This window comes from Balaenoptera borealis (genome assembly GCF_965194805.1).
Source record: "Balaenoptera borealis genome assembly, chromosome: 4".
Taxonomy (NCBI): Eukaryota; Metazoa; Chordata; class Mammalia; order Artiodactyla; family Balaenopteridae; genus Balaenoptera; species Balaenoptera borealis.
The window spans coordinates 80301331-80319687 of record NC_138861.1 but is presented as its reverse complement, the minus strand read 5'-3'; the positions used below and the strand labels follow the sequence as shown (position 1 = coordinate 80319687).

Genomic DNA, 18357 nt, shown 5'->3' with positions numbered 1-18357 from the left:
GCAGAGCAAAGCCCGGCTCCGGGCCGCTGACCTTACAGCGGAGACCAGAGGGTCTAATTCGCCCTGGAGGGGGAGGGGGGGCTGGCGGCCAGAGGGGACCCAGAGCTGGCCCCTTCTCCACCTTCCCCTGGCCCCCAGCACCTCGGGGAACTCACCAAGCCGCCAGGCACAGGAAGTGCAGGAGGGCGAAACTGGCCCCGAAGGACGTCGCGATCGCGGGTACCTTCTTGGCAGAAACCATCTTTGCAACATGCCATACTTTAAGCCTGTTCAGGTTTCCAGGCTCTCCAGATGCCCTGAGCAGGGTGCGAGGCGAGGGCAGAGGCTCTCCGCGGCTGTGCGCACACTCGCGCTCACACTCGCCCGCGCTCACACTCGCCTGCGCTCAGCCAGCCCCAGCCGCGGTGGGCGCGTGTGTGCACGCGGGCCGGGGAGGCGGTTCCTGCCTTGCCTCGCCTCCTCCTTTCCTTGCCGAGCTCTCCAGTGTATGGAGAGCTGTGTATATACCCTTCACACCCTTTCGTGCCCGCACCCCGAGCCTGCTGGGGTTAACCCTGGGTCGCTGGCACCGAAGGGCTGAGCCAAGTTCTTTCCGACCTTTAACCCCAGGCAGCAGAACGAGGGGCTTCCGCCCCTCCTCGCGCTCGCAACGCCCCACCACAGGTGTGTCCCCTCCCACAGCAAAGCTTAGGCTCCACTTCTGCCTCCCGCTGGGATGTGGATTGAACGCTTGAAGCTCCTCTCTCATTAGGTTGTTTGAGGACCTGTTTGTACCCATTTTCAAGGCTGGAGGTGGAGAAAGGGCGACATGGCAGGGCTTGCTGGGCGTGGGGAGTAGGAGACCAGGATAGGGAGAGGGGATCAAATCTGAACGGAAACAACCTCTGGGACTCTCTCCTTCAGGTGTTCGGGGGCGCCGAAGGAAAGAAGATTCTTCCTGGTAAAAGGGGTTGCAACTCACTGGGCGGGCTCTCGCCAAACCGTTAGGAAGTGGACTTGAGCCTCATTCTGTAGTCAACTCCTTTGCCAAGCTGTTGCTGCAAAGATACCAAATTCCTTCACGGTACCCGTAGCCGCCTGGCACGCACAGGCCCTCTGCTTTGTTACTCCATCCTTTTTCTGGAGGGCAGAAAAGAGGTGGAGAAAAGGGACATCTGGTCAAAATCACTTTCACTTCTTGAGACAGTTGACACTCTTTTTCTTTCACAACAGAGCTGACTCGACTTCCAGAATGCTTCAGGGAGGGGGAAAGGATGGCTGGAGAGAGGGAGAGGAGAGAGCAGGAAAAGAGAAAGAGTGTGTGTGTGTGTGTGCGTGTGTGTGTGTGTGTGTGAGAGAGAGAGAGAGAGAGATTAAAATAGAAGGGAAGCCTCACAATTCACTAATGACTTGCAAAGGAACACTAAGCACCATAACTTTAGTGTTTTATTGAACAGAGATAAGCACTTCCAATAGAACTTTCAAAAATGTTAATTATTGGTTCCAAGGGGAAAAGGTGTCTTTCACCTTAATAGTGATGCATGTGGAAATGTTTATATGATGGATCAATGACCTAAGTAATTTCTGTAAAGTTAGGTCCCTGGAACCAGTCACTACCAATAATTATGTTCTGTTTAGGACTTTTGACGGTTTGTTCAAAGTTTGATGACTGGTGGACTGATTTGATATGGAAACAATCAAACCAAGGGAGTATGGGGGTTTTGGTTGTTTATTTTTGTTTGTTTGTTTCAATCTTCTGGTTAAAGCTTTTCTTGCAAAGACGAAGCCTTTTCTGATTGCCAAAAGTGCATAATAGCCAGAGGTATGTACTCTCATGGTATTGTATATTGCTTCCTTCATGGCATTTATTATACTTTATCCTAATTCTATCTGTATCATTCTTCTCTTAAAGACTGTAATCTGCTTGAGGGCCTGGGCTGGGTGATTTTTGTTTATCTGAGTTTATTTTTTCTCTTATTACAGTGCATGGCACCTAGTACAAGGACAATAAATATCTATTGAATGAACAATTAAACGAATTAATGAATCGCTTGTTTCCAGACCCATCTTAATTAATTTGGATGAAATTCAAGCTCACTCTCTTGGAGAAAAAATGGAAATACTAGTGTGTTCCCCAAATATGCCGTGAAAGCATTTGTCGCCTCAGATTATCCACTTAAAAGTTGCTAATACATTATAGTATTATTATATCGTACTATATTATTTCTCCAATCTTAGTGCTTTCCTATACTCTCTAAAACCTAATTCAGTATTTTCTACTTTTCCTTACAATTCCACTTAAATATATATATATATATATAAAGAATAGAAAGCAATGGCCTTAGGAAAAAAAGTTCCACATAGTTAAAGACAAATTATCTTTAAAATTCCAATTTTAAGTATTTGAAACTAAAACCTTCAAAGGGATAAAAAGAAGATTCCTCCTTTTATATAGCTACTTCCAATTATATTTTTCTTAACTGGTATATAGTACTTAAGATCAGCTGAAGAAAACAGTAGAGACATTTATATCTCATTTTATTTTATAACATAGCCTTTCATTTATGCTACCTTTGTATTATTAAAGTTATATGTTGGGTTTTACTGTCTAAAATCTTTAAAATATATATATATATATATATATATATATATCTTGTCTCTATGAGTTTTAAAATAAATCCAGTATTCAAAAAAATTACAATTTACTTTCACCTACAAATATCATTAAATATTCTATTATTTTCCATATAAACTCCTATCCATTATGGCCTAGATTGTGAGTGAACTTTTCCTGTATATAGCTGTGTAGAAGTATGAAGGTATTAAAATTGTACCTATAACTTCCTTCTTTAAAGTTGACATAAGTCTTTGATTGCTATATTCAAGTGCACTACCCCCAAACATTATTATGTTAAGTCAGCAACATATTAAAAATGTATCATAAAGGTCTACATTTGATATGGTGGGATGCAAGTAATACAGATCACCTTACTGCTAAAGTCTTAGGATGGACACTTTGTCCACAATGCCTATGAAATGTCCTGAAAATTAATACAAAACTTTGTATTCATATAAGCATGTGCATTTTTTCTGTGTGACTCTACAAAACTGTTATCAGATTCTCAAAGGCTATGAACACCCATAGTATGGACTAATGTTTTAATGTAAAAGGTGACATATATAATAGAACAGTCAACCAAACAGGCAAACAAACATTTGTAACTAGTATGTGACAAACATCTCTATCCCATTTGATAAAGTTATCAATTGCCAGTTTCTATAGACTATTATGTAGATCTTGAGTCTCCTTTGAAAGTACTCAGCCTGATTTTTATCAATTTATTAAATGGCAACTAGATTGGTACACAAAAATTTGGGGTGGTAATAAAATGAATAATTTGTAAGAGTTCAACCTGTTTCTCTTTCTATAATTATTTTTGGTAAAAGATTGAACCAATTTTAACTATTGGAACAGGGTAATGATGTGAATTACTGCTTTAAATTCTGAAGGCTTGTGGATATACATCTAGTTGAAATAGTTCAATTCTTAGAATATAGAAGCTATTGATTATTTTTGCATTAATGCATTTCTCTGTCCTATATATTTAGGACAGGTGAGAAGAATTGATTTGATGCTCTCTAATCATGCCTTTCCTCATTTGTATTAAAACAACACTTCTATGAAAATTTACCTGTTTTCTAATCTGTTATTATGGTCTAGTTGTAGATTTTTATCTCTATTATTAAGACATCCCAATACTGTGTCTATTGTTTTAATGGTTACTACACTAAAAATGACATAAGCTGGGGTACCTTAACAGAATCTATTTGAATAAATATTTCATAACTGATTACTACTTTCAGAATAAGTGTTTATTTTTCTTGGCCATAGAGTTAATGCACATTTAGTTGTTCCAATGTGATTACTTGAAAGAAAATAACATTTAAGCAATATGTGTATCTTATCCAAATAATTTCTATACATGAAATTGGAAAGTCAGCTATTATAGTAAATATTTTCAATTATTAATTGAATATTTTTGTGATTGTCCATGACCAAGTTGGACATTGAAGAAAGTATATCCACACTTAAGAGTCTCCAAGATCCCACATTAATTTAAACTATAATAGGAAATACTAGCTCTCTAATATCAGCTTTTGTGTCATTTGAAAGTCCAATAGTTTATAATAAGTAGAAAGAATACATTTTAAGGTCTTGGAATCCAAGTAATGAATTTAATAAATACTTTTAGGCTTATTTGCAAATAACTAATGATGCACGAAGCATTCTTTTATTTGTTAGACCTTGAATTCTGGAGCGAGTTCTCAGAGTAATTACAGAGATACTATTTTATACCAGACTCCAAAGAACCAAGATTGTTTTTTGGGTGTGAATATTCTATAAACTTTATACAAAGTACTAAGTATTAGAAGGAACATTCCCTTGATTGCATTCATGTACATGTGCGTATTTTCAAAGTTTCTGAAAAAAAATAGAGTGATAGTTTTTTTTCAACATCTAATAGTCATGATTAGCAAGGGCAATTTATGCATAACCAATAGGGCTCAAAATTAAACATAGCATTACATTTGCTGCCAAGTGCCTATCGTATGATAAGTATATTGTCTTGATTATTTTTCTTTTTTTAGCTAAATTAACAGAAGTTAACCTTCTCTCAATTCTGGAGGCTAGAAGTCTGAGATCTAGATGTCAGCTTGGTTGTTTCTTCTGAGGCCTCTCTCTGCAGCTTATTGGTGGTTGTCTTCTCGCTGTGTCACATGGACTTTTCTCTGTATGCGTGTGCATCTGAGTCCAAATTTCCTCTTCTTGTAAGGACACCAGACCTTACATGGTCCACCCTAAAGACCTCATTTTAACTGAATTACCTTTTTAAAATGTCTATTTCCAAGTAGAGTCACATTCTGAGGCATTGGGATTAAGACTTCAATGTATGAATTTGACGGGAACACAATTCAGCACATAACAGTGGTGATCTGCCTTCAACTATATATAGTAAACAAAATGAAAGTAATGTGCATGTAATGATTTTTTAAATTCATTAAACCACAAAGACATATGTGATTTTTTAATGTCAATAGTAATGATGATAATAATAATCTTTATTATAATAATAGCAATTATCCTTTATTAATAGTTAATTTCATTTAACTCTTCAGAAAAATATGTTTACAGTTAGGTATTATTTTGCTCATTTTATAGATAAGGAAACTGAGACTTCAAAATGTTAAATAATTTTCTCGTGGTTACATGACCAGAAAATGGAAGGGTCAAGATTTTATTCCATTTCCTTGAAGAACCACTTGATAAATTTTATTTTCATTGTTTTATTTTGATATATGTGTATATTGTAAAATGATTACCGCAATAATGTTAGTTAACACATCCATCACCTCACAGAGTTACCTTGCGTGTGTGTGTGTGTGTGTGTGTGTGTATGATGAGAGCATTTAAGAACTACTCTCAGCAAATTTCATGTGTACAATATGGTACTGTTAATTATAGTCTTCATGCTATACTTTAGATCCTTAAAAATTACTCTTCTTTTAATGGAAAGTTTGAAATCCCTTTGATCAACACCTCCCCATTTCCCTCACCCCCAGCCCCTGACAACCACCAATCTACACTGTTTCTATGAGTTCAGTTTTTAAATTCTACATATAAGTGAGATCATACAGTATCTGTTTTTCTCTGTCTTCATTGTCTTGTTTCAAGTGTAATACGGGATTAGTACAACCAATTTGGAAAGCTGTTTGGCAATACGTATACATAAGTTGAACATGATCATAACCTATGATGAGGCCATCCCATGCCTGTTTTATAGCCCATAGAAGCTCTCATACATACTCACAACAAGGGACCTACACAGTAGTATATTGTTTGTAATAGTGGGGAAATAGCCACAGATTAAATATCCTTTAACAGGGAAATGGATACATTATACTGTGGTGTAAATGAAGCACTATAAAGCAATTAAAATTAAGGAAATCAAGTATATATCAATATAGATATATGCCAAGAATATAATGTAAGCAAAATAAGTGGCAGAATAATACCTTCAAAAAATTATCATTTATACAAAATTTAAAACATGAAACATAATGTTTTACATTATTTATGGGTATACATGTAGTGATAAACCTGCATGAAAAAATAAACACCAAATTAGAGATAATGGCTATCTGAAGAAAGGAATAGAATAGGAAGCGGAACATTGGCTACTTCAATTATTTATCTAATGAGGCAAATACGGCAAAATGTTAAATATTGATAAATCTGGTTGTAAGGACTTGAGTCTTCATTATATTACTTTTTGGTATTGTTCTGACCATCTATGGCTGTATAATAAACCATTACAAAACTCGCTGGCTTGAAACAACAATTTATGATGATCTCTCAGTGTTCATGGTTTGACCAGGCTCAGCTGGTGGTTCTCCATGGAGGTGCCTCACCCTGTTGCAGTTAGATGGCAACTGGGGCTGTGGTCCTCTGAAGGTTTGACCGAGCTGTCTATGAAGATAGCTTAATGCTTCACGTGACTGACACAACAGCTAGGATATCTGGAACAGTTGGAGGGTTGACTAGATCTCTCTCGATCTCTGTCTTTTGCCTCCTTACTTAGTTAGCGTGGATTTCCTCACAACAGGATGGTCTCAGGATAGTCAGACTTAGCTGCAAAACTTCTTAAGAACAAGTCTTAGAAGTCAGAGTGTCACCACTATTGCATTCTATTGGTCAAATCAAGTTATAGGACCAAACCACATCCATAAAAAGAGGATGCACATGGGAGGCATGGTTCATTGGGTGGCCATCTTTGAAGACTAGTTATCACATATACTTTTCTCTGTGCCTGAAATATTTCATAGAAAAATTGAATAGCATTTTATATGAGTGGTGTGAATGTTAATTTTATGTGTTAACTTGGCTTGGCTATGGTACCTAGATATGTGGTCAAAAATTATTCTAGATGTTTCTGTGAAAGTGCTTTTTAGATGAAGTTAACATTTAAATCAGAAGTCTTTAAGTAAAGATTACTTTCCCTAATGTGGATGGGCCTCATCCAATCAGTTGAAGGCCTTAAGGAAAAAGACTGACCTACCCAGAGGAAGAGGGAATTCTACCAGCAGACCTTCAGATCTAACCTGTAACTCTTCCCTGGGTTGCCAGCTTGCCAACCTATCCTATAGATTTTGAATTTGCCAGCCTCCATTATTGTGTGAGCCAATTTCTTAAAATCTCTTTCTCTCTCTCTCTCTCTCAATCCCTATTGGTTCTGTTTATTTCCAGAGCCCTAATCTGACACAAGTGGTATGGGGATATAAGACTAAACGTTTACTGAATCTTTTGGGTATGAGAAAAATTGAATGCTGTGTCCATTCAACAAGTAATTATTTTCTTACCTTTCAAATGCCATTAAATCCTTCCCCAAATAAGTGGTATGAAATTATTATAGAATCCTGAATGTTATCTTATAATAACTTATTGCCATTGTTGTTCTTAGGATGGGCAGTTTTTTGTGACACAGGTAAGGACTCACTTATGATATGTGAGCATGTACAAATGTTAAACGTACATGAGCCATAATTGAGGTTCTAAATGAATCATTATATTTTAATTTTGTCTTTTTGATTTTTTAAAAATTTTTATTGGAGTATAGTTGATTTACAATGTTGTGTTTGTCTTTTTGATTTTTTAATCAGCCAAATAATATATGTTCATTATAGAAATTTCGGAGAATATATAACACTAGCAAAAAAAAATATGTACAGTACAATTATTCAAATAAAACACTTTTTAGCTTTCTTTAAGGAAAAAAAGGCTTAAGCCTTTGAAGAAATATCACTATTTGCTTTGCAAACTTTAAGAAAAACAGTACGTAGTGAAAATATTTGGCAATTAAATAAGCCCAAGTAGTAAAGATGTGGAATACATTGTGTATTTTATGCAATTTTATTGTATGTATTTGCATTATTTTTATCATTTTTTTACTTGTGATATGAAGAGACTCCTACTTCAAATATATTCATAACCAGAAGAAAAATTAAATTAGCCTAAAGATGTATTTATTTTCACTAATCATTATAGACACAAATATTTTGCCCTTTCAAATTGTTTAAATAACAAAAACTTTTGAAGAAAAGCATAATGTCAGGTAGTTGTATGTCTTTTTCAGTATTTTTTTTAATCCTCAATAAGGAATCTAACACACAAATCAGGTTCACACAAAGTAAATAATCGAAGTATCACAGGTGTATACTGGCTGACCATCAAACCAACACAGTGTTTGGAACTAAATTTTCCAAACAAGCACAGGAACACGTAACATGACACAGTGGTAATATATTTGGTTCTCAGAAGACTACGAAGCTACACTGCTCTTCATTACCATCTGGTGGCTACTGCATGGAGTGGCATTAACCATAATTTTAAAAGAAAGTTAGAGGAACTGAGTATAGTACTTAAGAATAGAGAGAACCTCAGTATTATTGATAAGTATTAAAAAGCCACGAGGATAAAGACCAAAGAAGGATTTGGAACTTTCCTTACAATAAAAAAATTATACCATAAAAAGTTATTTATTGGAAACAATCTACAATGGACAGAAGTTGAATGTTTGACAAATATGATTTATGAGTAACATAAGATCTCCAAATCACGTATTTGTTTTACAACAGAAAAAGACAATGCAATTTTTTTTCTTTTAGTGATAAATTAGATGGAATTATTTTTCCAGATTTACTAAATATTTTGGTCATCCATGTATCTTCACATGCCATTTGCCAAAGAAATACCTTTTTCCATTTTATCTGCCTGGTAAATACTTATATATCTTTAAAAATTTAACTTAAATGGCACCTCACTTGAGAAGTCTACCTGTGCCATCCTAGCTGAAGATTCACTTATCCATCCCTACAGACAGTTGCTCATCTGCTAATCATTCGTGTAATGGTTTTTATTCATGACTGCTTGAGTTTCTCAAGAGAGGGGATGGTACCCTACTTATCATTGTAAGACCCAAGTTCTAAGCATTTAATATGTATTTATGTAAGGAATGAGTCCAGGAAGTTCATTGTTCTTTAGCAAATTTAAACCAAAGGAAACCTCTCACATTTCAGGCTTACCAGACAGTTGCAACAAGGACAGAGGGAGATTTGGAGACTGTAAATGCCCACGTTGACATTTTAAATTTCCCACTTCCATCACAGAATCACAAAGCCAAACTAGAACCAGAAAATCACCTAGCTGTGCCACAAAATTTTAAGCATGAGACTGAGCCTCAGAGAGAATATTTGACTTTCCCAAGTTTCTACAGCTAATAACTACTAGAATAAGTATTTGAACCCTTATCATCTGACAGTCATCAGTGAGTTTTTTATTCTACTGGTTTAATCCCTGACTTCTGTTAGGAGAAATCTTAGATCTAGAGAACTGGACTTTAAAATTAAATGCTCCTTTAGGGATCTGAATTTTGTACTTGGCCCATGACCTAGACTACACATATTTATAGGCAATTTAGGAAATAATTAATTATGTTATAGGACAATATGATAATTCAGTTGAACCTTGAACAACATAGTGTGAACTGCACAGATCCACTTATATGCAGGGCTTTTTTCAGTACATACGTTCTGTAGTACTACAAGATCCACCATTGGTTGAACCTGCAGATATGGAACTGCCATATAGGAGGGCTGACTATAAAGTGATAAATAAATTTTCTACTGCATGGGGGGAGTCCATGCCCCTAAACCTCTCCACCCAATCCCGTTGTTCAAGGGTCAACTGTATATTTACATTTTTTAAAGTGCTTGATTTTGTGCCAACAGTTCTGGGAATTTACCCTAAGAAAATAGTAAGGCATGCATGTCAAGATTATGAACACAATGAGCTCATAATTTCTGGCATCTTTGACTATTAAGGGGTATATACTTTAGGGCTGAGTAGGAGGTATTTGAGATGCTCCAAGCATACCTTGTTTTTTAATCAAAACCATGTGATACCACTGTAAAAACAGATGACACAGTCTCTTGGAATGTGTTTTTAATAAGATATGCTGGTTAAAATCCAGAACTAGTTTTCTTCTGTGAATATGTATTTGATGCCATATCATCCAGTTTTTTACAGCTTTAGAAATTATACTTTTAGGGAAAAAAAGTTTTTGGCATTTTCAGGCTTAACATTTATAGTTTCCATAATTTTGCATTTCCCACGGGGTCTGGCATGTAGTTATTTGTAATTTCTGCTAAGGTATAAATATAAATAGTGGATGCTGAGAGGCCAGAAAGCAGGTAGAGCCAGTCACTTGGCTAGTCTAAGCCAAGGGCAGTCCTGGGCTGAGGCCAAACACCACCTGGCTTCTTGGTTCCAGAGGTTAATGTCCCATAGCTAGAAACTCTCCCCAAGTGATTAAAAGAAAAAAAAAAAAAAGTGGTTCTTGGTGAAGAATAACCATCCAGTAAAATTTTGAATCTGGTGAATGCTGAAAACATAGCAAATATGATTTGAGCACAGTCTCTGGAAAGGAACCCTTTGATACTAAAAGAAATAGGAATTCAAGTGAAAGTAGTGAAGCAGTGCACACATTCAGTATTCATAAAGTAGAGACTATCAATGATCTATCTTAACTTATAGTCAGCTTTTTAAAAGGCTTTCTGAAGATACAAGGACTAAAAATGCCTTTTTTTTTTTTCTGTCACAGAGAACATTGCTTCTCCCTCTGCAAATTCTCTAAAATTAGGAACCAATGACTCTGAGATGACTATCAAATCTCCTTACCTAAATCTTAAGGTAGGCGAGCTGCAGCATATGGAGTTCAGTTAAGCAATGTCTTCATTTAATTTGCCCCCTACTCAACTTATTTACAGCCAACTCTCAGCATTTTAGCCCTTTCTAAGAGTATAAAGATTCTCTTCTTTCCTTTCTTCTTGCTCTTTTTTAAAAAAATTATTTGAAACTTTTAAGTATCTGATTTGGGGAAATTTTGATACGTTTTTTCAAGTCATCTAATGAAGAAGCAATGATTTCTTTTTTGTTTTCTCCTTGCTTGTTATAATCAAACTATTTTTCTTTGAAATGGAATCCTTTCAACTGAGTTGTTTACAACAAAATTATAATAAAAGATGTGTTATTGCTATTCCCTTCCATATCAAATAATGACAATACGTTTTGATTTTAGGTTAAGATTGGCTTCCAGAAATTTCATAAGGCTTGCTAACCCTCACAAACAGCCCCCTCATTATATTATACTGAAAGAGCCTAGCTCTTGGAAAAGATATTTAACATAGTATAATTTATTTCATTATTCCAGAGTGTATAACCCCACAAAGTTTGCAGTAAAAAATGAAAAATGTATAAAAATTACCTTATAATAATCATAAAGATAGAACTCTGTACTTTTATGGGTCTGGTACATCTACCACCTCTATACTTTGTCTCACATCGTGAATACAAAATCACTCCAAAATCAAATTGCTTCACTTGGTTTTGATTACAATGACTTTAATTATGATAAAGAATGTGTCCTGCAGGCAAACTGCTTCTAAAATAAGGCATTATAAAGGCTAAGCATTGAAAGTATTATATCTGTGTTTGGCATAAGGTTCTATAATTAACATGTTGTTTTCAACATATTTGACTTTGCTTGTAACACAAAATATTGCAATATGTGAATCCAAGCAGAAACATAGAATAAGTGGGACAAATAGAAAAGGTAGTAAGATGATGGATTTAAACCCAATATTCCAATAGTTACATTAAATTTAAAAGTAAGTATTGCAATTAAAAGACAAAGGTTGCCAGACTGAATAGCAAAAATAAAGCTTAAGTGTATGTCACTTAAAAAAGACTAACTTTAAAAGTAAGAACACAGGGCTTCCCTGGTGGCGCAGTGGTTAAGAATCCACCTGCCAGTGCAGGGGACATGGGTTTGAGCCCTGGTCCGGGAAGATCCCACATGCCGTGGAACAACTAAGCCCGTGCGCCACAACTACTGAGCCTGCGCTCTAGAGCCCGCGAGCCACAACTACTGAGCCCACACGCCACAACTACTGAAGCCCGCTTGCCTATAGCCCATGCTCTGCAACAAGAGGAGACAGTGCAATGAGAAGCCCGTACACCGCAACGAAGAGTAGCCCCTGCTCGCTGCAGCTAGAGAAGGCCTGTGCACAGCAATGAAGACCCAACACAGCCAAAAATAAATAAATAAAATAAATAAATTTTTTAAAAAGTAAGAACACAAATAATTTTTAGGTAAAGTATACCCCCATGTTTTCACATGTCATAGTATCAGATAAAGGAAACAATCTCCAAGGATCATCATTAGAGAAAAAGGTGGATGCTTCATATTGAAAAAGACATATATACACCAGAATGATATAATAATTCTGAATTTGTTTGCACTTCAATTTATAGCCTTAAAAAACACTATAGGAAATATTGACAAAATTAAGATCCAATTATAGTGGGAGTTGAAAAATAATGGAACAAACAGACAACATACGTAGTAAACATATAGATGATTGAAAAATAATGGAACAAACAGACAACATACGTAGTAAACATATAGATGATTTTAACAGCACAGTTAACGAACTGGACCGTATAAACATAGGGGACTGCTCCATCTAACAACTGCAAAGTATGTATTCTTTTCAAATGACATGGGACATTGCACCAAGTGACCACATGCTGGGGTTTAAAGCAAATCAAAACAAATGTCATGGGACTTAAATCATACCAACTGTATTCTTTGACCATTGCAAAGTTATGCTAGAAGTTAATAACAAATAGATAACAAGAAACTCCTTCTAGAGAAAGGAGAAAAATTGAAGGAGATGGAACAAGAAGTCAGAGAGATGGGCAGGATCCAGGTCATGGGAAGGCTTAAGCTGTCCTAAGGTGTTCGTATCCTAACAGTATTGGAAATGCATTAAAGGATATTTATCTCGGGATTGATATAATCAAATTTGCATTATGAAAAGGTCATTCTGGTTGTGACTATGGTGATGGGAGGTGAGGAGAGTTAGCCTGGGTGAAGAATGGTGTGGAGTGAGGAAACTCTAGAGGCAAGGAGGCCCATTAGGGGGTGCTTGCAATATTATAGATGAGGCTGGTTTTCTGAACTAGAACAGTGGCATGGGAATTGAGGATGGAAATAAGTGGAAAGATTAGAGAAATATTAGGTGGCAGGATAGGCACTGTTAGCATTTGTTGGTGACAAGAAATGACTCCCAGATTCTTGTTTTGGTTAATGCTGGGGTGTGCTGCTTAATACAGAACACAGGAGGTGGGAGGCCAGGAAACTGGAGATAACAACTACAAGACATCCAAGGGGATCCAATCGTCACTTAAGTTCAGAACAGTGTTTTGAACCTAAAATACACGTTGGAGATTTTAAGTGGTAAATAAAGCCATGTGAGTAGATGAGATTGTACAAAGAGATGAGTAGAAAGCTTATGTTAGAACAAAAAGAATGGAAACTTTTAAACTTCTGATATGGACTATCATTTGGGAAAAAATAAAATATTTTTCCTTATAGCAGGACTTTAAAAAATACCATTAATATAATGTACTTACTCTACGGTTTATTTATATAATTTTAAGGAATAACACCTAAAGCTAATGTACTCAACACTATTAATCAACACCATCTACTAAGATTAACAAGAGGCATATAAAATGAGTGGCCCTGAGGGTCCAGGTTATGTCAGAGGTCATATGCCAGTAAGCATACCAATCCACATAATTATGGATTGTCACTAATTGTGCTCTGTAATTTGATTGTAGAAATGGAAGTTAATTGGTTGAGGTGATTTAAGTTAGAGGGTTTCAGGGTTGGTCCACTGGATAAGAACAAGTGAATTAAAAACATCATGTATTGACAGAGACAGGTTGATATAAGAGAGGATGGGTGGTCTCCAGGATGGACCAGAAAGAAAGTAAAACCAAAGTTGTTAAGATACTGTAGGTTTCATCCAAATTCAGTAGATTTTTAAAAAAATAGATGTGTGTCCTTTAAAAGATTTTTTAAAAAATAATTTGCCTAGTAGCTCTCAAATCAAGACATTTGGATGGGCTGACCAAGCCCTTGCAGATAAACCAAGAATTATTTGGCTGCTACTGCTGACACTTTAACTAGGCTTCTGCTTCCCTCTGGATAAATGTGGCTGTTCGGTTCCAAATTCTTAGTCTGAGCTTTGGTGCATACTCAAGGAAGCTTTCTCAATGAGTGGTACACTCTGTCTCAACCTCCCTTTCATCAGTAGCAAGGCAATGTAGCAGGAAGTGCATTGGCATTTCTCTTCCATAAACCCTGCAAGCAACAGGTTCACATTCCTTCCTCTGACATAATGGCTGCAACAAAAATCAACTCTTGCTGGGCTCTCACATGAGGAACTAGAAGAAAAAGGAGGGCTTAGGTCTGAAAGTATTGATTAGATTGAAAATCTCTCCTTTGAAAGAATATCTGAGGCAAGATTCATGTAAGCAGCTCCATCAGAACACTCTGGGACCAGGCTTCAATTTACCACACAGTTTATATGGTTCTGAACTTACTCCCAAGTTCTGCCTTATTTTCTGAGCCTCAATCGCTCACTAGTAGCTTAGACTTGAACCTGAGTCCTGTTCTATTCTCCTTGTCCAGGGGGTAGAATCCCCCTATGCATAATTTCCAGATTCCTGGGCTGGAGTTCCCCTATTTATAGATTTCCCTGGTACAACTCTTCTCAGCATGTCAACTTGGACATTTGACGCTGCTTGTCGTTCAGCCTCACAAGGATGTGCCTTGATCATTTGTGTGAACACACTCTTCTTGATGTTAGGTTTCACTACGATGCTTGTTATTAGTCTTCACTGAGACCAATTTGTTGTTTACACTTCCTGATGTTCATGTCCTCCTCCTGCTATCTGGGTTTTTCTTTCCATCTCTGTCCCAAGCCTATTTCCACTTCCCAGTGTCTTCTAAGCTTTGCCACCTCACTGCTACCAAGTGGGCTATTCTTAGCCCTTCCCACTGGACCCCAGATGCCTCTCATCTGAATACACACTATCATTTCCAGAGCTGAATCAGCACTGGAGTCCCTGTCTGAAGTGGAATGACTGTTCAGCAGGTATCTAGACTCACGAGTCAGCTCACAGTCTGCTGAATGATAGGGCTCAAAACTAAGACACTGAACAGTAGACATTAGGGACAAAGGCTTTCTTTTTTTTAAATGCGTAAGATGTGATCAGCTGATTATGTTATCAGAGCAACAAACTGTAATAAAATATAGCCAAAAAACTAACAGGACCCTTTCACAGACTATTAGAGCAGAAAGAACTTTTAAAATTATCTGGATCAATTCCCTGTCTCCTACTCCAGTGTTCCTTTAATGATTACACAGCAATCATTGTTTTGCATACTAATGAAGGAAATATGATAAGCAATGAAGAAATTATTTTGTTAGTATAAGTTAACTAATCAATTGAAATATTGGCTTATTTCCCTCACACCATTTATTGTGGTGAAATTATCGTGCATCACCATATTATATTTTTATGTAGCAAAGTTCGTGTTTCTTCTTCCCCAAAGCTGGAATATTATTATCTGAACTTTTCTAATCCTGGCTCCCCCATTAGTTGACTGTTTGACCTTGGGAACACCGCTTCACTACGCTGGGCTTCTGTCCTCATCATTTGAAAAATAAGGATAATGATAGTGACATTTTATAGAATTGCTAACAAGGATTAAATGTGTTAATACATGTTAAAACATTTCAAAGAGTGCCTGGAACATAGTGAGCGCTAACAAAGTGTTAGCTATATTAATAACTAACATATTTAATTTTTATATTAATAACTAAAGCATTCAATTTTTGAAACTGACACTTTTTTTTTAACTCATCGCCACTGATGGAGAGAAAGTCTTTCTACAGCTAGAGGTCAAAAACTTAAAAGTGTTAAAACATTAGGGAGTTAACACATTGGTGTGAATAAGTTTTAGTCAAAGTGAAAATGAGGGCTTTAGACAATTTGCAGTTTCACTGGTGAATGGAGTTCAAAGGTGGCTGAGGCACCTAACAAATGAAAGGAAATGTAAAAGAGTGGGGAAAGCTTCCAAAAGAAGATGCAGGAGGCTTCGGCAAACTTCAAAGGCTTTCCAGTTTGTTGGAGGAGGTCATGGAGAGGACAGGACCGCCAGTTGACCCCGGCTTCTCCCCCATTCCCTGTCCTTGAAATGTACATTCTGCCCACTGTGCCCACACTGGGAGCTGTTTCAGTGACATAGGCTTGAGAGAGTAAAGGGTTGTTGAGACCATTTGGATGGAATACGTGACTGAACCCTGTTAAGACCTCTGTATAAAGTTTTAATATTCTGGGGGTCATGTGCAGAGATCTACTCGTCTTGCAGCATCCAAGACAAGCCTCGCATGTAAGTTCCCTTGCTTATTAGCACTGCCACCTACCAATCTGGAGCACTCTGCCTTTTTCTTGAGCTTCTCCTTGCCCTCCTTGTAAGGGGGCCAGTTTGTGAACCAACACAATTTTATCCATTGCTGCTGCAGGAATAAACCCAGAGATGTGATCAAGGTACTCTTTTCCTGCTTGATTGTGCAGACACATACCAAGCCTGCAACTGTGGTCCTGACTTGGGCTGAGGGGGCAGCAATAGGCACTCATCCCAGCTGTGAACTGCCTGGGCAGCAAATACTAAGAAAACTGGCAGCAAGACGGATGTGGGGCTGAGCCAAGGACATCTGCATTGCGTGCAGCTTGCCTGGGGCTAAAAACTAGGTGCAGGAATGGGTGAGAGTGGGTCCTAGATGGGGCCAAATGATCATGCTTGACTGGAAAGCAGAGATGTCCCAGACGCCAGGGCCAGACTGTTCCCAGGGAGATCTGTTTTGGGCATGCATACCTCTTCTCTGTGGTGAGTGTCTTCCAATAACTTGTGCTGGGATTTCTGAATTTGACTAATCCCTGCTTCACTTTGTATTTTTAAACTGTTCCAACTCTGGGGCAACTCATATGTTTATACTTTCTAAGTAAAATACATTTCTCCATTAAGAGAAAAGACATCCTTTTTTTTCAAATTTTATGATTTGTGCTTAAATCTAATTTTATATGCTTGATGAATATGTACGAATTTTCTCCCCAACTCTTCATGATTTATAGACTTCTCTCTGAACTCCTCCCAATCATTAGAAGTTGATTTTTGGATATTTCAAAATACAGGAAAAAAATCATCAAAAAATCATATAACAAACATCCACCGCTTCACGCTCAGCTCTACTAAGTTCTAACATTTTGTCAAAATTGATTCAGAACTTGTTTAATAAAATCAAAACATTACAGAAACAATTGAAACTTCCTGAGTACTCCACTACAGCTGTTCTTCCATCTTTAAATGTAGTTCTCTTTCCATGCATATTTGTGTATTATTGCATATGTATACAAAATAACATTATTTATCATGCTTTTAATATTTTTATATATAGTATGCAATTTGCTTTTTATACTAACATTATGTTTTTGAGATTACTCATTTTTATACATTGTCATGGTAATTAACCCTAGCTTCTATAACAAACAATACACAGCATAATAAGCTAAAAGTTTACTTCTCCCTCATGTAAGGTCCAATGTTGTTTACTCATTTAAATTCTGAGTAGATTTCCTCCAGGTACTGACTCAGGGATCTGAGCCTTTTCCATCCTCTGGCTCCTCTATCTTAGACTTCTGTTTTTCTAGTTTCTTTGAAGCGGGAGGAAGAGGAAAAGAAAGGAAAGCACACTAGATATTTAATCATCTTGGCCAAAAAGTAACCCGTAACATTCTTCTTGACATTGTATTGCTTGGGACATGTCACAGTCACTCCTGAGTTGTGAAAAACAACAACAAATGGTTTCAGAGCATTAGTTAGAAAGTGTTGCCATTAATTGTCTGCTTTAATTTGTGGAGATTTGTCTGCTGTTTATCAGTGTACTATACAAGCCAGGACTAGGCATCGGTTAGTTTTGCAATATGTTTACTCTCTCTGATTAACAAGACAATTCATTAAGATTTTTCTATTCATTCATATGGCCCTTTCTTATCTTTTTTATTCATTCCATTCTTCATTTATTCGACATATTTTTGATTTCCTACAATGTATCAATACCAGGATTTCTTGCTATATACTATCACAGTATTTTTCCTAGAGGACACAACCTAGCAGGGAAAAAATATATCCAGCTAACTATAGAACTATGGCAAAAATATTCAAATAGATGTTTTAACCAAATACTACAGCAGCTGGAGGAGTACTAGGGAGAATTACATCTTGATATTCTCCAGGATGAGATGGGAAGGAAAGCACTGCAGTGATAGAATCCAGCATGTAA

The 18357-nt window shown here is 36.8% G+C and overlaps 1 protein-coding gene across 1 annotated transcript in view; it reads right to left on the bottom strand.

Moving 5' to 3' along the window:
- The window catches only part of GABRA4 (gamma-aminobutyric acid type A receptor subunit alpha4), a 77928-nt gene extending 72233 nt beyond the window's left edge, over positions 1-5695 (bottom strand). Inside the window, exon 1 of the mRNA XM_082390673.1 lies at positions 156-5695. Within this exon, the coding sequence (XP_082246799.1) occupies positions 156-241 (86 nt within the window). The 5' untranslated portion in view covers positions 242-5695. The remainder of the gene's footprint in view (positions 1-155) is intronic.
- Between the last annotated feature and the right edge of the window lie 12662 nt (positions 5696-18357).